Source organism: Pangasianodon hypophthalmus, chromosome 6, assembly GCF_027358585.1.
Source record: "Pangasianodon hypophthalmus isolate fPanHyp1 chromosome 6, fPanHyp1.pri, whole genome shotgun sequence".
NCBI classification, from domain to species: Eukaryota; Metazoa; Chordata; class Actinopteri; order Siluriformes; family Pangasiidae; genus Pangasianodon; species Pangasianodon hypophthalmus.
In genome coordinates this window covers 11,988,566-12,009,711 of record NC_069715.1, presented here as the reverse complement: position 1 = coordinate 12,009,711, position 21,146 = coordinate 11,988,566, and the positions used below count along the sequence as shown (strand labels likewise).

The 21,146-nt window shown below is 37.9% G+C and overlaps 1 protein-coding gene across 3 annotated transcripts; it reads left to right on the top strand.

Annotated features, from left to right (window-relative positions):
• The first annotated feature begins 512 nt into the window (after nt 1–512).
• Nucleotides 513–21,136, top strand: slc6a15 (solute carrier family 6 member 15). Of its 3 annotated transcripts, XM_034305156.2 has the most exons (13): nt 696–2,395; nt 2,476–2,544; nt 2,664–3,151; nt 8,946–9,103; nt 9,312–9,438; nt 9,583–9,764; nt 13,346–13,456; nt 15,861–16,102; nt 16,385–16,574; nt 18,791–18,983; nt 19,092–19,251; nt 19,666–19,828; nt 19,965–21,136. In XM_034305156.2, the coding sequence occupies exons 3-13, from the start codon at nt 2,839–2,841 to the stop codon at nt 20,352–20,354; spliced, it is 2,229 nt and encodes a 742-aa protein (XP_034161047.2). In that variant the 5' UTR covers nt 696–2,395; nt 2,476–2,544; nt 2,664–2,838; the 3' UTR covers nt 20,355–21,136. The 3 variants fall into 3 exon arrangements, with proteins under 3 accessions (XP_026783109.3, XP_026783107.3, XP_034161047.2); XM_026927308.3 differs by lacking the exons at nt 696–2,395; nt 2,476–2,544 and adding an exon at nt 513–671 and having other exon boundaries at nt 2,821–3,151; XM_026927306.3 differs by lacking the exons at nt 696–2,395; nt 2,476–2,544 and adding an exon at nt 513–671.
• Nucleotides 21,137–21,146: the final 10 nt, after the last annotated feature.

Below are 21,146 nucleotides of genomic sequence, written 5' to 3'. Positions count from 1 at the left end.
ATTTCATATAAAATAAACCTGCTCTATGTGTCCTAATCATTTGGCTCATGCGCGCGCCGCCTTTTGTGCGCGATGGAGCAGCTAAAACGGCGAAGGGAGGGGGAAAGGGTTAAAATAAAAAAAAAATAATAATAATAAATAAAATTTTAAAAAATAAAAGACCTTAAGCTTGTATCATGCAGTGTTTCAATAACCACAGAAATACATACATTCCCTTTCCATAGTATTAATTCCATCTCAATAACGCTCGCTGTTTCCTGCACACGACCCTCTGTAGTAAACTGAACCATTCGCAGTAATCTGGGGGGGGGATACATTTTCAAATATCGTTTCTCAAAATAAAATACCTGTAAAGACATACTAGAATGATTTGTTTAAATACATTCGAATACGAAGATGTTTGATTTATACAGCCATGTTAAAAAAATAACGTCTCTTTTTTTTCGTTGTGGGGGTTAACACGCCAAGCCACCCCTACACCGTCGTGAGGATATAGCTGTCAGTCAAGGCGAAGCACGAGAGTTGGTTTCTCACCAACACCGGCAGCAGTGTACCATCCGAATCAGAGAGGGGAGAGGCAGTGTGAGGTGCACATGAGCCATCATAAATTATAATTCACTCATTATATAGGACAACGGGAATAGCCTTGAGCAGTTCTTGATCCAGAAAAGGTAACAGTATTTCTTTTTTATTCTTTATTATGATTATGATTGTATTATGTATTTCTGTTCAGTCAGATAGGGATGGATGCGCATGCAGACTCGGTGCAGTGTATGATGAAATACCCCACATGTCTGGGCACTGGTATTTTAGGCAGAGAATAAAATGCTGGGTTATTCTCTATTTCGGAGTTACACAGAGGTTTGGTTAAAAAAAAACAAACAAATAAATCTATGCTATGATGTAGGAAATGTGTATTAGTGGAGGTGAATTTAGATGAAAAGAGAGCTTATAATAATATAATCGCATATAAGCCGTGATGGAGACCAGGCTGGTGTGCCATGCCTCATCATACCGCTGGATGGTTCAACTTGAAAAATGTGGAAGTGATATTTCTGACCTGATATCCGACTTTTAAAAAATAATAAGAAGCATTTCCATTGTATAGTAAATATTACAATTAAAAAAATGCATCATTTCCTTTATGTAGCCGCCGTGAGAGCATTGACCAATCACTGACCGTGTTTGGGTTCTTATGCAAATGACCTCGTGCATTGCCGGGGAGGCTCAATTATTAAAGCGCGGCTGAATACGCTCATTTTCCGAGCAAACCTAATACTGTGAAGAGCCTGAATGTCGAATACACACCACCTGGATTGACAGTAAAATAAAATAGTACATTATGCTATGTTCTCCAGACAAGCATATTCGTCGCGTGGAAGTGAAACGACCTGGTGTATTTGAATATTGTGGAACGCCTTTTGACTATTTAGATTTCCATATTGTCCAGCTGCACGAGACTATTACTAGCCTATGCTTTATAATCCTGCTATACTATTCAGCAGTAGTATCAGTAGGCTAAAACACTGATGGGATGCTATTTTCATTATTTTCATTAAATGTACACACTCTAAGAAAAAATACAACTGTTCTTGTCCTTGTCGCTGGAGTGATACCATCAAGGTTACCTCTTTTGTACCTTTGTTGTACCTTGTGTGTGTATTTATTACCTGAGGAGGTGGATGTTGTGTGTGCTTTTAATTAGCATTTAAAGCAGGGGTGTCAAGCCTAACCCAGCCCTATAAAGCTTATTACCCAGCCCAGAAAATGAATTTATAATCCGTGTTTTAAAATAAAATCGTTTTTTGGACAGAAAATGAGCTGAAAGATTTGGGGAAAAGCTAGTCTTTGTTATTCTACCAGGAGGCAATATATTCCACTGACAAAACTAGCTAATGATATGTACTTCTTCGTTAGCAAGCTAAAAAGTTGACATACAACCCCAGTTAAGTTTATTTCAGTTCACTAACACTACAAAATTCACATAAAAGTTGGGCAGGGGGTGTGAAGACTTAATCAAACACTGTATGGTAAAACCATAACTTGGAAAATTAGTTTTCTTGGTACTGAATTGTGGTCTGTTCATGTGTTTTGTAGGTGATGGCTATTCACCAGCCACTTTAAAATGAACACTTGTACACCTGTGCTCATTTATGCAATTATCTAATCAGCCAATCATGTGGCAGCAAAGCTATGCAGAAAAAGATACAGATACAGGTCAAGCACTTCAGTTCATTTTGAAGATTGGAAAAACATCACCAGGTCTGTTTCCAATCTTCAAGTGTCCAGTTTTGGTGAGCCTGTGCCCAGTGTAGCCTCAGATTCCTGTTCTTGGCTGACAAGAACCCGGTGGAGCCTGATGTAGAGCCTTCCATTTCAGAGTAAAGTTTTAAAGGTAGCCTACATCAGTGGTCCTTAAGGTAGAATTATGCACTCTAAATTGTTTTTAAAGGTATGTTATATTTACATTTCCAGGTAAAAGATATATACTAAATCTGTACAAAAGATGTATCCTTAATGGTAACACCTAAGTGACAAGGAAAGGTACAGTTGAATTCCTTTATTATACCCTTCCTCAATGTGAGAGGAATATGTAAATTAGGTTGTGTGCACTATGGTCTAGAAGAAGTTCACTGTTCTTTTTTTATTCTTTATCCCAACAGCCTGCCACGTAACAATGAGGCCATAAATATCACCTCGCTCCGTGACATCTCATTAATATTCCATTTGAAGCGCGTGACTTTAAAGAAGAGATTTAAGGTTGTTCAGGCATACTCCCTGCCCTTCATCCCAAACCAAAAAAGACATTTCTCCCCTTAGGAACGATTGACTTATCAAATGCCCAAAAACAGCAGATCCGTCAAGAGAGAGCTTGACGATGATGTCACTGAGTCTGCCAAAGATCTGCTTTCCAACGAGGATGCATGTGACGAGCCGTTTCAGAAGAGCACAGTGAGCGTGCGAAACGCAGCCGGCTGTGAGGAGCGGCACGTGGAGGAAGGCTCTGATGATCCCGAAGAGGAGGAAGATGAAGGCGAGGAGAGGCCCGCATGGAGCAGCAAACTCCAGTACATCCTCGCACAAGTGGGTTTCTCAGTGGGCCTTGGCAACGTCTGGAGATTCCCATACATGTGCCAGAAAAACGGAGGTGGTAAGTTGACCAACAAATCTGCAGGGTTGTATGTTTAACTCTTACATTGTTGAAATTGCCTAATGTCTACAACCTGCTGAAGTATTGAAGTAACACCTAAGTATTGAATGAACACTGGTGCAACCCTGAACAGGGTAAAGATGAAGATGAATGGATGGATGGATGAATGAATGAATCAATGAATCAATCAAGTGTTAAATGAATACCAGTACTGTTGAATTATGCCTGCAGTGAGGAATAATACCATCCACAGTGTTAAATTCATTTTATAGTATGTTGAATTAAAGGAGAAATCATGATGATAAATCATAATAAACATGAAAAAAAGTGCAATACCAACCAACAAATTAGCACAAAAGTCTCTAAGCACATCCCGAGTATTTCAGTATAACATATTCAGTGTGTTTCAGTTTGGAGTTTTCCATTAACATTTACAGTATTGAATTTTCATTTAAACAGTTAAATTTATCGATACATCATTTAACTTGCACCATTGAATTAGTGTTTAAATCTTATGTACACTGTTAAATCAGTTCTTACATCATTGACTTAACAGATCCAGTGTTGAATTCGCTTATACGTTGCTGATTCACTATTGCAGAACAGTAGGTGTTAATTCATCACTGAGGCTTTGGCAATGAAGAAATCGAACATCGAATCTGTTTTTCACTTTGGAATCTTTCTGCACCATGGTGTGGTAGTTGTGTCAGTTGTTGTTAGGATAGATATATGAATGAAAATCCTGCAATACTAGTGTTTACTGTATGTAACTTAAGATGTTAGGATGTAGGAGCTATCCAGTGTCATCACACCTCAATGGATGTTGCTCTAAAACTAGGCAACTCGAGCTGACAGGAAGGCTACAGTAACTTAAGTAACCACTCTTTACAATCTTGGTAAGCAGAAAAGCATCCTCAGATGCACAACACACCATACCTTGAGGCGAATGGGCTAGACCACACTGGGTTCCAATTAAGTTGAAGATCAGTTGAAGAGTGAAAAAAGACCAGGCGATGTTTTTCAAGTCTTCAACTGTCCAGCTTTGGTGAGCCTGTGCCCACTGTAGCCTCAGATTCCTGTTCTTTGCTGACAGAAATTTAGCCCTTGTTGTTGTAGCCCATCTGCCTCAAGGTATGATCTGTTGTGCATCCTGACATGCTTTTCTGCTCACTATGGTGGTAAAGAGTGGTTATTTGAGTTACTGAAGCCTTCCTGTCCACTTAAACCAGTCCAGCCATTCTCCTCTGACTCTCCTCTTACACTTGCAGGAGCCACTCACTGGATGTTTTTTGTTTTTCACACCATTCTGTTTAAACTGTATAGACTGTAGTGTGTGAAATGCTCAGAACAGCTCATCTGGCATCAATAACCATGCTGTGGCCAAAGTCATTGAGATCACATTTTCCCGTGTTCTGATGTTTGATGTGAACATTAACAGATGCTCTTGACCTGTTTCTTGAAGATTTTGTGTGTTGCACTGCTGCCACATGGTTGTCTGATTGGATAAATGCATGAATGTGCAGTGTTGATCAGGTGAGTGTTTATCAGGGATGTTCAGTCTTGTCCGCAAACGGCCGGTGTGGATGCAGGTTTTCATCCCAGTCAAGCAGGAGCCACACCTGATTCCACCAGTTTTAATCAGTTGAACTGGTTTGAATGAAAACCTGCACCCATGCCGACCCTTTCTGGATAAGATTGGACACCCTTGGTGTATATGAAAAAAAAAAAAAAAAGTTCTTACCTTTCACAAATAAAATGGTGAAATCACTTATTTCTGATGGTACCAAGCACACAAGGGGACGTTCCCGTCACTGATCTTTATGAGCCTTTTCTGTGTACTGAAAGCATTAAATTAGTTATCTGAATATGGAAAATTCAGAAACAAGGTTTCCTTGTGCCATGTGATGAAGTGTCTAGAAAGCAAGGCGTGTCTTTGCTTACGTACGTGTCTCTGACAGTGACATACAGCAGTTACGGTATGCTTACTCATGCCTACTTCTGTCTACTCTAGCTGGAATTAAGAACCATTCTGTGTACATTGGATTTATAGACACTGACTGGCTGCTTGCAGTGTTTTTTAATTAAGGCACATGCATTTCCACCCGGTTATGCAAGTATAGTTGGCCATAAAGACATTTTTTGGTGTTCGAGGCAGCAGAGTGGTAATCAGCGTAGGGTCCGTGTCATGGTTTCCAGGTCATTATAAGTGAGTGTGGCTGCCCTGCTGCACTGGTCTGTAATTAGATTAAAGAGGCCAGGCAGTGTGTGTGGCATTGACTAAGCCTGTCTGTCTCTCTGTGTGCTTGCTGTCTCTACCCTAAACACCGGCTGCTCACTGTCACACCAGACAGCTGTAGCCGCTAACAGGCTAGCACACCCCTGGTGTCAGAGCTCCAGAACTTAATGGCCACCTTTTGTAGAGTAAAAAATGATCTCATTAATTAGAAACATAATATGATGATTTTTAATTAATTTTTTCACATTTGTTTGAATAATTGCTTGGCATGAGTAAGAGAGTGTCATATAGCCCTTTGTGTCATGGTTACTGGAACCATGATGCATGCGTAATAAGAACGAGAAGCACTCATTAGAATTTTATAATGTACATTGTTGAGTAATACAGTGTTAATTTAATCTCTATAAAGGTTCAGTTTACCCTTATATAGGTTTGACTGTCGTGTATTGGCAAACTATGTGGTCCTATATACCATGCTGCTCCATTATTGTGTTTTGCAACGTGGTTCTTATCACCTGCAACATGAAAGATCTTAAATATTGCTCAGTAACTTACAAAAATTTACTTACTTTAAATACTTCAAATCCACTCCTAGCATCAGTTTTTCTTTTTTTTTCCTTTCTTTTTTTTTGGTCTGTATTATAACTAATTATTTCACTGAAGTTTGGGATTTTTATTTATTCACTGTTTGATTTTGTTGGTTAGATGCATGTTGGTTATAGTATATATAGTGGGATTTCTTTCTTTCTTTGTTGGTAGGTTTATTGGTTTAGCTTTTTTATATGGTTACCTAACATACTGCGTCCCATAGTTAGACTTAGTCCCTATAGTCCCTAGTCTTAGTCCCTATTTGTGTTGGAAAGCTATAAACACCACGTATCTATTAGGGTTAAAGTACCACAGCCTCTTAGGTTTAAAATATGACATTTCATTCCAGTGTATACAAGTTATATCCATTTGACCTGAGCTGACTTGATTTATAAAAAATACTGCATCATTTCATTATGTTAAAAAAATATGACACTATTACTTGAATATTTGAATATTTTGAATATACTGTATTTCTGATATATTTTAAAGGCTTTGTTGGCATGCAAATAATTTCTATACATAATTTTATAGATAAGTGAAATATGTAATGTTGAAAAGGTATCTATTTTTATAGTGTAAATGATCTGTGCTTAAAATGTATTTAATGTCTTGAAATACTGGAATCTTTGGTCACTGTATACAGTTTCTATGAAACACTCTGGGGCGTTGTAGAAAAATAATCAACGACGGGATGAAGCCTTTAACATCCTGTTTTCCAATAACAGCATGTCATGTGTTTTATTGCTCTTATACCACAGCAATTTGCCTATACTAATAATTGTTTTGTTTACTAGACAAAAAACAGCACAACCTTTAATGTTGTGGAATGTTCAGAAAACAAGTTCCTGGTACTTACATTATAACAGTTATAAGCAGTCATTCCCTCACTAGTCTCTCTTTATTTCCCCTCTTGAAGTTAATAAGACAAAAACACAGCTGCAAAGCCCTTTCAGGTGACACTGGAGACTCCTTCCAAAAAATATAAATAAACCTCTCCTTCCAGAAGTGTTCACCATATCAATGATTATACATGTCATTTTTAATTCATCTTTTTGTGTGGAGCGTCCACCATACAAGTCCCTGTGTAAGTTCGTACTGAATAAATGTTTATTAGAACAAGCATGTTGATATGATCCTTGGAGTCAGAACTGCTATCAGAGCTGCTATAATAAAAATTAATCAACACCTTCTGACCAATCTGAATCAACATTCAAAAGTGCTGAGCTTTTTTTTTTTTTTAATGAACACATGATTGAACACATGAATGAACACAAGAATAAGTTTTCTAAAATTAACCAAAGTGCTTACAAGTGGTCGCACCACACTACAGCTGTCGTAAGGTTTGTGGTTAAGGAAGAGTACAGCGGAAGCCCACTGGGACGGATAAGAGCTAGACTGAAACGGAAACAGAGCACACCGGCGCTGATGCAAATAGAGGTAACCTTCTGAGTGAGACAGTGGTAAGGGAGGTGTGTAGATACTGCGAAGAGCTTTTACTCACTGAAAGACAGGAAGAGAGCGAGAGAGAAAGAAAGAGTGTCACTTCTTCCCAACCCTAGCATGTGATGTAAGCCTCAGAGACAGTAAAACAGCTAAGCCTTTTTATTTATCTTAACACACTGTGTGTTCACAGTCTCTCGCTGAGGGCATTACAAAAGGAATGTTCTTTTCCCCCGGCCTTGATAGTACAGTATCTGCTGTGGTACCCCATGCTGCTTCTTTTAAACTAGCTGGAAAAACATCACTATTTAATTGCAGCAGCAGACTTCTTATTTATTTACTTACTTACTTAATTAGTTACTTACTTACTTATTTATTTTCAAGGGTTAAATTGGGATATATGAAGTGGGGAAGCCATACTTCTTTTATGGTAGTCAACAGTGTGGTAACAGTGCTGTTCATGTATGCGTTCTCAACATTGATATTGTGGAAATTTGATTAAATCATTAAAAATTAAAGTTTTTAGATCTCTGTTTCTGTTCTGTATATAGATAGATAGATACAGATATAAAAAAATTATATAATCAAAATATCTTATAGGAATATCTTGTACGAATATGAAAACGTTTTGCTTTGAAGATAATACCCAGCAATTAACACTTATCTTGAATCAAGGGAGTAAAAAAAACTAATTTTGGTGTAAAAGATTTTCTATGCAAAGCAGAGTGAACACGTAGAACATTGTCATTATTACTATCACAGCGATGATACCATTGCATTCATTATTTAGATTTACGTCATTATACGTCATGATGTATTTCAGTGTAAGGATTCAAACTTCAGGAGATTCTTAACCTTCAGTTTTGTTGTGGTGAATATAACTGATTCATTAATGCATTTAATAGCGCAACGTTGTTAAATGCTCGATTCTGATTGGTCAGAAGGTGTTGATTAATTTTCTATAACAGTACGGCTCTGGCACTAGTTGCACAGGGTTCTATTAATGTTCTTGTTCTAATATGTTATCGAGTCTACAGTAACAGCTTACACAGGGACTCGTAAGGCGGACGCACCACATTTTTTTTAGCATTTTTGGAAGGAATCTCCGGTGATAGCACTTTGTGTTTTAGGCAAAAGAATTTGTGCTTTTTCACAAACAGGCTTCATTTTTTTCTGCGTTTATAGCATCATGACAGAGAAGATAAGAGAGTCTGGTGAGGGAATGACAGTTTGTAGATACTGTAACATTCAATAAGTAATAACCGAAACTAACTTGTTTCACAGACGATCCACAACATTGACTGTAACTTTAAACAAATAAATAATGACTTGTCATTCATTACTTAAAAATTTTTTAAAATATTATGAAATAATATAATTGCTGGCAAATTACTTTGGAATAACAGGAATAAAACACTGCAGGATATATCCCACTACCCCCTTTTTTATAACAGCTTGCACTGTCGTGGGTTATTTCTTACTTATAATCTATTAGGTCTATAAGATGAGTCTCCTTTGTGTTTATAGGAGCCTACCTGGTGCCCTACCTCATCCTGCTTATGGTGATTGGGGTCCCACTGTTCTTCCTGGAGCTGGCTGTGGGCCAGCGCATCCGCCGTGGCAGCATCGGCGTCTGGAACTACATCAGCCCTCGACTGGGTGGCATCGGCTTTGCCAGCTGTGTGGTGAGTTCAGCACAGAGGTTCCATCTGATAGCCTGTATGCATTCATTTTTTTTTTTAGGTGTATGAAAAAAATTGGCAAAAGCAGACAAGGCCATTGACTGAGAGACAGTGGGCTACTTAAGCTAATTATCAGAGTGGGCTAATGAGGCATTTGATGGCTGCATCTTGTGATTTACATGGCTCTTACATGTGTCCTCTGTCCTCACAGGTGTGCTTCTTTGTGGCCCTTTATTACAATGTCATCATCGGGTGGAGCCTGTTCTACTTCTCTCAGTCATTTCAGGAGCCTCTGCCCTGGCACGAGTGTCCTCTAGTCAAAAACAAGACCACCACATGTGAGACAGCACCTTAATGTTCCCATTCTCATTAAATCCATACATGCATAGAGTAAATAATATTTCTAACAATACTACAAAGAATAAGGTCAAAGAGGACAAAAATCCTAAACAACTTCCATCCTGTTCTCATGTTATGTTCAGATGTGTTGCCTGAGTGCGAGAAGAGCTCGGCTACTACCTATTACTGGTACCGTGAGGCTCTGGATATTTCTGACTCCATCTCAGAGAGCGGAGGACTCAACTGGAAGATGACGTTGTGCCTGCTGTCTGCGTGGTCCATGGTGTGTCTGGCCATGATCAAAGGCATTCAGTCCTCAGGGAAGGTAAGAGATGAAGAACAGTGTTCATAAATGGAAACGTCAGTAGTGGTGGCTTTTGTAGTACAGCATATCAGTATGACAAGGACAGTGGCAGTGATGAGCACAATCCAGATGTATGTGTGGAGTTAAATATTAGAGTGATTAAATGGAATAGCGGTAGACTGCAAACATATGTGCACTGATAAAACCTTACTACCATTGCTTCATACTAGAGGTGTGCATCAGGACTGAGTCCCCCCAGGACCCAGCAAAAATGTGGTGAGAGTGGGCCGGGTTTACTTTCTTGTGAGTGGGAGTCGGTGGTCAGAAAGGACAAAGAAAGGCCACATTCATTAACATGAGAGTGCGTATGGGTCCTGCATGGAACTGCGTGATTCATTTACTGCTTTCATTCATTCATCATCAGGAACTGCTTTATTCTGGTCAGGGTCAAGGTTCTTTATAGTACACATTCTTCACCTTCCCAAAAAAAGCTCAAATTTTATTTTGAAAGAAAGAGAAAGAATGAAATACTTTATAAATGTAATAATTTAATAATATTTTTAATACTCAATATTAAAAAACAATGAGAACAGATAAGCCTTGGAGCAAAGTTATGCACATATGAAATAAAAAAAAATACTAAAATCAAAAGGATTTGATTTGAAACTCCAGAGTGCAGATGTTAGATTGAAATTTGTAGTCTGTTTGTAGAAAATTGCCATAATAATAAAATTCATTAATAAGGCAATGGCAGTACCATGATGAAACATTCAGTCATAGCAATGTGACCTTTTATTTTGCTTGTAGCAGGTCACTTCAGTATTGCCCGAAACCTTCAGTCCCTCATATGATCCATGTGAGTGTGGCATGGCTTATCCCTGGGCTGTTTGACGTCAGTGTTCTTCTGACCCCTCTTTTTTCCCACTTTTAGGTTTTCTCTTGTCTTGTGACAGACATTAAGTAGCAAAAGGATAATCTAAATGAAAGGAATTCCATTTATTAACCAAAGGACTGCATGCGTCAAATGGCAGATAATAGTCATTTGTTTTAATATACAATAACAGAGTGAAATGTGATGCCTGGATCTCCGGTCCAGGTTCAGCTCCTCATCAGACAAACCAAAGCAAACAGAGACAGACTAGTATTCATCAGGTTCGGCAGTTCTGTTTTGGAATTTAGTCTCTGTGCTGTGGAGATATGGCATCACTGTGTTTAACACTATTTAACAGTGTATAATCTATATTACCTTGTAAAATGCAAAATTATTTTGGGCCCTTTGTGTCCTGAATTTTAGTTTTTCACCAAAAATTATTATTTCAATTCATCACTAATATTATCTCATGTCTAGTGTCCAGTCTCATGTGTTAAAATCTGCAGTCTTTTTTTTTAATGTCTCAAAAAAACCACAGCTCAATCAAAAACCACAAACCACAACTGATACCCAAAAACACTTGTTACAGTACAGCGTGTCTGTGGCCTCGGCACCTCAGTGTGGGCCTCAATCTGACAGCATGGCAGTGAAACACTGTGCCTGGACTCTGCTGGAAACTGAATCGGATCAGCGAGGTCTTTGAAGATTAACAACAAAAGAATATTAATGTTCCATTCAGAGTTTCCACCAAAGCGTATTTTAAGGAAAAAAAAAAGCATGGAGGTACTTTTCTCTTGACATTCTGTACAAGTGTGGAGGGCGTGTGCTAAAAAGAGAACCAAAAAAAACTCAGGTTGCCATGGTTTTTCGCGCCTTGTTCTCCCTAGCAAAGTGAACAATGCATTGGCAAGTTAATGTGCCACTTTCCGAGTACAGTATGTTGTGAGGGGGGGAACTTGGGTTTAGGAGACAGTAATTATTTGAGCAGATTGCTATGAAAATTCCCCTCAGAAATGTATGAGTCAACTTTGGTGAACCGTGAAATCTTGTTAAAGCCTTATCATGTAATTAGTTGTGAGTTGATTTTTTTTTTTTTTTTTTTGTCCTTTATTTCCACAGTACGTGTTTTGCTTTAGACACTTCACTGAATAAATATTAAGTAATATTATAATAATATTATAATAAATATTAAGCCTTTTTTATTCGTCTTTAACCTGAGTTGGTGACATGCCATACTCACTGCATAAACTGTATAAAAATGAAAACAATGCATTATATTATTATAACTGTGCTTCGTTAGGTAGAATCAGTCAGAAATCAATAAAATCATTCCTTTACGAACCATGTGAGTACATTTATACACATCATATATACCCATATACGTATAACCAAGTAATTGATACAAAATACACGCCGTCCACTTTATTAGGTACACCTGTACACCTGTTTATTCATGCGATTGTCCAATCCGTCAGTCATGAAGATACAGGTCAAGAGCTTCAGTTAATGTTCACAACAGACATCAGAATGGGGAAAAATATGATCTCAGTGACTTTGACTGTGGCATGGCTGACACTTGGTAGGGACACATTAATAAGGATTTCAAAAAAGGTAGAAAAAAAGAGAGGCAAGGAGTAATGAAGGGGATAAACAGTTTATTTTTGAAGAAAGGTGAGCGTTTTAGGTGAAATAGCAAAGTAGTATGTTCATTGTACAGGCTTCTGGTGCTTGGGGATTAGCCAGCTCAGTTAAATATCAAGCCAACTAAGTTAGCTAGCTGTATGAGTGCTTTTTTTTTTTTTTTTTTTTACTGTGTTTTAAACCTAAGTCTGAGAGCTCTAGTGAAAAACCCTTCTATTTTGCATTCTCTTCTAATGTAATACAACATTTTTCATTATTAATTATAACAATAACGAGTGAAAAGTAGAATCTTTTAAATATTTACATGAATTTCAGAGTTTCTTAGTATTTGCTATGTCCCCTTTTTGCTTTAATGACAGTGTGCACTCAAGCTGGCATGGACTGCAAAAGTTTGTGGCAAAAACTTATGATCCACTTTAGATCAAATCCATTGGAGTGTCATCTGAACCCATGCTTCAGTAGAAGAGATTAGATTAGGCATGAGGAAAATCTGATCTTTTATACAAAGCAGTTAACATGGTCAGTACCACAAATTTGCTTACATTTAAAAAGGGACCTAGAAAAAGTGCAGAATCCTGAATATTAAATATTCAAGATATGGAACTTTCTTTGTTTTACATATTAAAAATTCTAAACCCTTCTGTTTATCTCCAATTTTAAAAGGAAAAAAAATCCCAGATTATCAGTGTGGTCTCAGACTTTGGTCCCCACTGTGTGTATAACAGTTGTGGAACACCCATGCATTTAAGGGTTAAACCTGTGTAAAATGCTTACCTTATGGCTGCAGTGATTTTACATGTCCCTCAGAGAAGTGTGTTTTAAAGGTGATATTAGGCAGCCGGTGAACAAAACATGGGATGGCATTCCCTCTACAGGGCAATGTTGGTAATACAGTTGTGTCAGGTGCAAGTGTAGGAACATGAAGTGCTGGTTTTATACAACACAAACTTGAATTAAGTGTAAATAAAAGCAGTTTGTAATCACTGTTCCCAGAGCCATATAATGTTCTGTTAAAAAGTTCTTACATCTTACTTTATTTTCCAGAAGCTTAATTGCGAGTAATGAAATGCTATGTTCTGATTGGCTGCAGGTGATGTACTTCAGCTCCCTCTTCCCCTATGTGGTGCTAATCTGTTTCCTGGTGAGATCCCTCCTACTGAAAGGTTCTGTGGACGGCATCATCCACATGTTCACCCCCAAGGTGAGAGCCAGAGACCCCCAGCTGGCTGTGTATGTATATGCGGACGCACACAATTTGTAAGCCTTATGCAGAATCACAAAGCCACGGACAACGGTTAAGTGCAATTAATTTACCAAGCTGATCCTCTAATGCAAACAACATCACTGATTTACAACAATCACAGACAAATTGTTCATCACCAATTCCTTCATGTGCTCCTTTACTTGGCCTAACAGAATATCCAGAAAACAGTGACAGTAGCTATGGAAACGGCAATCTACTGTCTTATCCCTCGTCATTCACCCGTGCAACGTGACACAGTTATATTAATGTTATATTAAAGAAATACACAAGTGTTTTTATACACACTGCCTCTGTAGTGTATGTGTGATTACCACTGATGTGTTTACTCGTAACTCCCTTATGTCTATGTTTATGTAATGCAAATTTAAGACTACAGTCTTTAAACTCTTAACAGTAAAAGACTACGGATGATGAGATAAACATTAGAAAATGCCTTAAAAAAGCTGTTTATGTAAGGGAAAAAAACACTTGGGCATACTGTTCTAGGAAATGAATCAATGACAGGGTGGTGCAATGTCTCCTGATGCATTTTATTCCTCTTATACCACAGCAGTTTGCCATCACTAACATTTTTTTATTTATTAAAGAATGACACGTTCCTCAAACTCTTGAACTTCATAAGACAAAAAAAAATGCAGGTTCATGTTACCAAGAGACAGTAAAACCCTCCATTCTGAAGACTTTCCTGTGACTGACACTGGACCCTCCTTCCAAAATGATTAAATACCATTTCCTCACAGAAAACAATATCAATAATTACACACTTTTCTTTATTTCTATGTATGTTGTTACTAAATATACTACTGTATAATATATATATAATGTATATTATAGCATGTTGACACTACTATATTAGAAGGAGAGCAGTAATATAATATAAACCTTGCAGGGGGCACTATTGTCAGAACCATGCTGTTATAGAAAATTATTCAACATCATCTTACCCATCACAATTCAACAGTACAGTGTGTATAAGTAAGGAGTAACACACAACAGACCGTGCGGTTATTTAAGCAATATCACACAAGCAGTTATACTGAATATCAGCACAGCTGTGATTCGGCCGTAGTTAATCACAGCCGTGCCAATATTCAGTGTAACCACACAATTGTGAGTGTGATTGCTTTTATACAACAGTTCTATAACAAGAAATTAATATTAAGTAAGTGACATTTCGGACACAATATGGCCAAATGTTAGGTATATTTTTGCTCCTCTAGTTCAAATAGATCATAATGAAGCTATGACGTGAAGTGGTAGTAGATTTGTACAACAGCACGGTTCAGTTCTGAAATCTGATTAGTCAAAAGATGTGCATTATTTTTGTATAACAGCATGGCTCGGACAGCAGTTCCAGCTGTAACATGAATGATAGGTTTATATTAATGCACACATTCTAATATGTTAATGTTTCTATAGTAACAGCTCATACACAGGGACTTGTAGAATGGACTGTCCACATAAACAAAGACTAATAATAAGCTGATTCAAAATAAACATGTTGTTGTTTAACAAGGAAAAACATAATCACTGATATGGTGAAGTTTTTTAGGAGACATTCATTCAACCTTTATGGAAGGCGTCTCAGCCGTCAGCACTTTGTAACAGTCAGTGCTGCGTAAAGTTTCCCAGAGAGAAAGAGAAAAGGAAAGAAAAAGAAAATGCTGGCGAGGGAACCACTGTTTATCATTGCTATAACATAAGAGATAACAGGAAATAACTTGTCTCCTCAGATTCTCCACAACAATTAATCTAACTATAAACTGTTAAAGATTTTCTTTTTTTATTATTATTATTTTCAACTGCAATGGATCAATAAAGTAAAACTCATACTGGTTACTTACACTATTCCAGATGTTTTGTGTAATCCACGTGCCATCAAACCCACACAATTATGTTGCTGATGTATAGGCACATTTTCTTTCCTCTGAAAAGGTAATCCCATGTGTGAAATGATGAATTATATGGATTTAGAGGTTTTTAATTTACAAATACCTTTACAACTGCCCCTAAAGTTCTATTATAGGTGAGTTTGAGTAAACAGTTTTTTCCTCAGTACAGGGAAACATGTCAAAAGTATTGTTTGTGGTAATCATACATACACTACACATAAAATAGATGGAAATTAAGTAGGCAAATCACTGCAGTAGTCTGTTGATATTAGTCAGTTATGTCCAAGAATATCAAAACTAACAAATACAGAAGTAAATATAAAAGGAGTATTATGCTGTGTGTGTCATTTTATACTGCATCAGTTTTCCATTGTATGTCATCTGATATGGCAGAGGGCTCAGTAGTGTCGATGAGACTGTCATGAGTGTGTTTGTGTGTCCTGCATCAGTTGGAGATCATGCTGGAGGCTCAAGTGTGGCGTGAAGCTGCTACACAAGTGTTCTTCGCTCTCGGCCTGGGTTTCGGTGGCGTCATTGCCTTCTCCAGTTACAACAAGCGCAACAACAACTGCCACTTTGATGCCGTTCTCGTCTCCTTCATCAACTTCTTCACGTCTGTGCTGGCCACGCTGGTGGTGTTCGCCGTCCTCGGCTTTAAAGCCAACATCATGAATGCCAAGTGTGTCGAACTGTAAGTCCACAATCATACAGAATAAAAAAATGGGCACAGCTGTTGTGTACCTAGTGTACGTTAGATTGATTTAACATTACTGCAGAATTACACTGCACATTTCATTTAAAGAAGCATAACGATGAAACAGGACAGATGCTTTACAAGCTACATCTAATGCTTTTTTTTTTAATAAAGCCTTATTCTTCATCTTAGCAATGTTTTCTAGTCTCTACAATAGTGGAAATGAGATTATGACCTGGAAAACCCCACAAACATCTGCTGTGTTTTATTAATTCCCAGAAACACAAAAAAGATTGTTGGATACCTTGGCAACGAGGTAAGTGCTAACTTAATTCCGCATCACATCAACTTAAGTCGTGTGAGCACAGAAGACTACCAGCAGATGACCAGCATCATCCGTGGAGTGATGGAGGACGATTACCCTCGCCTGGGCCTTGACAGCTGTGATATAAAAGAGGAACTCAACAAGGTAGGACTTCAGCAGTGTAAAATACCTACACATAACATGCTGTATATCAGTCATTCACTGGACCTTAAACATCATGAACATGACAGTTTTTATCATTCAATATCCTATTTATCACGGTTACTATCTGTGAATGTGAATGAATGAATGAATGAATGAATGAAAATTACATTAAATTAATATGCATGCCCCTAAAACTGCCCCATACAATTGTATGTTTTTACTGTAGTTGTTATAGGTTTACATTTATAAATTGAAATAGACAGAATTTTTTTTTAAGTATTTTGTCATAAAGCTAATTCCATTCAATATTCTTAGGTTAGCTGAGATTTAATAAGGCCCAAAAAGGTTTTATTTTATACACAAACTGAAAAAGTGTCAATAAAACAGCCATATATCTATGAGAAACCTGCATTCATGTACACTAAGTAGACATAATTAATAAATGTAAAATGTTATGAATAATAACAAGGACGGTGTCTTTGGTACAAAGTCCAATTTTAGACACACACAACCACTCTGAGCTCTCAGTGTTCAGTGCCAAACCCAACCCCACATACAAAAGTCTGCAAATCAATTCTGTAACCCAAACCGACTGATTTGTATTAAAGCTGCAAGTACACCCAAGCCTGCAATCGCAACACATGAACTCATTATTCCTATCAGGTTTTATCATATAGATAGAATGACAATAAACTGAAACAGGATAGAAGTGTTTATTTAATGCTATTTTCCTATTGAAACCCCATAACTACACTGAAAAAAATGACATTTCAGCAAAAGTGAAAATATCTTGAATATAGTCAAATGTATCTAGTATGTCCTATTATTAGTAATATGCTGTAGTTCCCTATTAGTATTATAGATTACTATAAAGCAACTATAAGATTATTAAACCTATTTCAAGATATGCTTTACTAATATCAAGCCTGAAATAGTATTATTCTTATTGGTAGATAATTTTGCTTCTTTCTAGAAATAAATGCTTAAAATGAGCAAACTTATAGAAGAAGACTATTTCAAGCTTGACATTAGTAAAAATAGGTTTAATTATCTTACATTTGGTTTGTTGTAATCTTATAATAAGAAACACTAGAGAGATTTGAGTATATTCAAGATATTTTCACTTGATATCACTTTTTAATATAACAGCAAGTAATTCCTGACACTTTCAAGCAGTGTACTGTAAATACAAGATGTAATATTATAAAAGCCATTATCAACAAGTGGAAATGACTAAAAACACCTGACAGAGAGCTTATAAGCGAGTCTGGATCTGTGGAAGGAATAGGGTGTTTCAGCTAGATGTTATGGAGGCGTTTTTTAATTGTATTATTTCATCTATCGCAACATTTTTTTAATCTGCCACTAGGTGGTGGAGGCTTCATGTGTTCAGGTTTTCTGTCTGTCTGCTGTCACGCATTCAAAAAATAAAAAGGGCTAGACTTGTTGGCAGTGACAGCATCCCCAGTGGCATCAAATTCTACTTTGTGGGGTTTTTTTCTGGACCATCCCCAATATTTTTCATTGTATTCCCAATACAGTGATGCAGAGCTGTTATATAGTGTGGCTTTGAGAGCAATCTTTGGCTTTCCTTAATGTGAAGTAGTGAGGTATTGAGTGAGTGAGTGTGTGAGTGAGCTATAAGGCAGGTCTATAAGGTGTTTGAATAAACCACAAAGCTCAATCAAAAACTTCCTGTTCAGGACTGAGCAGCAGCAGAAGTGTGGACAGACAGTGAGAGTTTAAAAAGGCCTTCTCACATGATTGAACCAGTGGAAAATAGTGTGGTTGGTGTCTGCCAGGGTGATGCTTTAATTTCCTGCTGACACACAAAGACGAAACCACAGTCACTCGATTACTTGACCTTTACTCCAGGAAGTGACCATTCTGGTTTTCAGTTGTAGTTGTAGTTAGTATTTTTGTCTCTGTTCAGAATTTTTTTGAAGCAACAGTTGTGGCCTTTTTTGAATAACTACCTATTAAAATCAGAGAAGTGTAGCTTTTTGAATCACTTCTGATTTACATTTATTTTTTGTGACAGTAGTGATACTAAAAATCCAAAGTTGCATTCATACACTTTCATATCACAGCAGGTTTAGAGAACTATTCCAAGCTTATTGTCTAGTTAATGGTCTCCAAGTTTTTCCATTCATGCTGAAACATGACATAAAGCAATTAGTAAATAGTCATGCTGCTTCTCTCTCCATCTCTCTCAGGCAGTACAGGGCACAGGCCTCGCCTTCATCGCCTTCACTGAGGCCATGACACACTTCCCTGCCTCTCCTTTCTGGTCAGTCATGTTCTTCCTAATGTTGGTGAACCTGGGGCTGGGCAGCATGTTTGGCACAATCGAGGGTATCATCACACCCCTCGTGGACACTTTTAAAGTGCGCAAGGAATACCTGACAGGTCAGAGTCAAGCACAGCCTTCACACACTGCAGTATCACATACATATACACATTTCATGCTGTAGTATGCACTGTCAGTCATGCGTTCTTCCTCCGGCCTTCTTACAGTTGGCTGCTGCTTGCTGGCGTTCAGTATTGGTCTAATCTTCGTCCAGCGATCAGGCAACTACTTTGTGGCCATGTTTGATGACTACTCTGCTACGCTGCCCCTCCTCATCGTAGTCGTTCTGGAAAACATGGCTGTAGCCTGGGTCTACGGCACAGAAAAGTATGTTATACACAAGGAAGAATTAAAGTGGGGTTTCCCCGTGTCTTGTACAAAGATGTATGTGTCCTCTGTTGTTTAAGAAGAATTTCCTGTTGACATGTGCTGTTGTATCCAGTGGTGGACATAGTTAAAGGCTCCAATACAGAGAAAAACAGTTAAAGGTTACTAGCAGTTAATGATGACCATTTCAGCATCTAGTCAAAGTAAAACAAACATAATTGAGGAAATGGTTTTAACATTATTTGTAACATCCTATTACAAAAGTCTGGAAACATGGCTCTGTGTCAACATGCGTTGTAAGAAGCAGAATGTAATATGAAGCAACTAAATTATTTAATGCTCTGTCCATGCAGATGAAACCAAAATAACCCAATTCTTCAACTGACAAGTTTAGTTGTGCCCATCTTCCTCTAGGTTTTTCGAGGATCTGAAGGACATGTTGGGTTTCACTCCGTTCCGATATTATTACTACATGTGGAAGTATGTTACTCCTCTGCTGCTGCTTGCACTGCTGACTGCTAGCGCCATTCAGCTGGGCATGAGTCCTCCCAGCTACAGAGCTTGGAACCAGGAGCTGGTTGGTCCTTTAGGGATTTTTAGGGTTTGGGGGTATTTCTCTGTACAACAGTGCTGAATTGATGATGCATAACTCAAACTCAGGATTAAGGCATCTGGTTTTTGAGTAATGTCAATGTTATCTATGTGTGTTTCAGGCTCAGGACCAATCACTCAGTTATCCTCCATGGGGCCTGGCTGTCTGCATCACGCTAGTGATTGCTGCTATTTTGCCTGTCCCTGTTGTGTTGATGTTGCGATATTTCAACTTGATTGACGAGAATGCCGGCGGCGTGTCCTCCATCTCCTATAAGAAGGGCCGAATCATTAAAGAGAGTGTTCACAGAACGAGGCAAGAGGAAGAGGGAGATGACACCAGTCTCCTCCAGGGAAAAACACCAAGTGAGGCTCCTTCTCCCATGCCGCCTAATAGTATGTACCGCAAGCAGAGTAGCTCCACGGCTCAGGCAGATCCCACCTCCAATGGCCACTTCAGCATCGGCTATCTCATGGCCGACATGCCAGATATGCCCGAGTCCGACTTATAAAGGCAAGTCATGTTATGTTTCCCTCAGAGCTCAAGTTCAGGGCGTACATGTGAACATAAATCAGTTCATTTGCCATTCCACAGCATCTGTGCATCAAGTTAACATTCCATCTCACCTGTATAACCACATAGATCTTCAGTCCCACTCTTCAGTTTAACTCCCCTCCCCACCTCATTATGTAGTCATGAAAAACAGTATTGTAGACACACCTGTAGCCCTAAACATTGCCCAGGTTTTGCGCACTCCATTTCTTTTCCTGTCTCCTCTCTGATCACAGGAGATGTTTTACCTCTGGGTTTCATTCTGTAAATACTGATCATGTCTCAGAGTAAGGACAGTCACTGTCCATCACTAACAAGATTAGAAACAGCTAGTAGCTTCAGAAGCATTTAGAATGTACTGTAAGCATCAAATGTGAAATAAAACATGCAATATTACATTTATTTGATCAAATTATGGCTATAATGTGCACCGTATGAATGACATGTACAACCTAAAATGATTGTTCAAATAATGTGTGCCTAATAATTTGTTTATACAATGCGGCTGTTGTAAATTTAAGGTATTCTGTAAATATATATTATATTTATCTGATGATAGTTTGGATATCAAAATGTTTTTGGTAAAAAAAAAATGCTCAAAGCCCCAAACGCTATCTCTTTATGTTCATGTAATAGCACTCTATGGCTATTTGACAGTCTATTAACTGTAAATATAAAATTCCTTGAAAATGCTTTGACCTCTTTTTTTCAGCATTACAATTAAAAATAACAAGAAAAACATCTAAGCAAG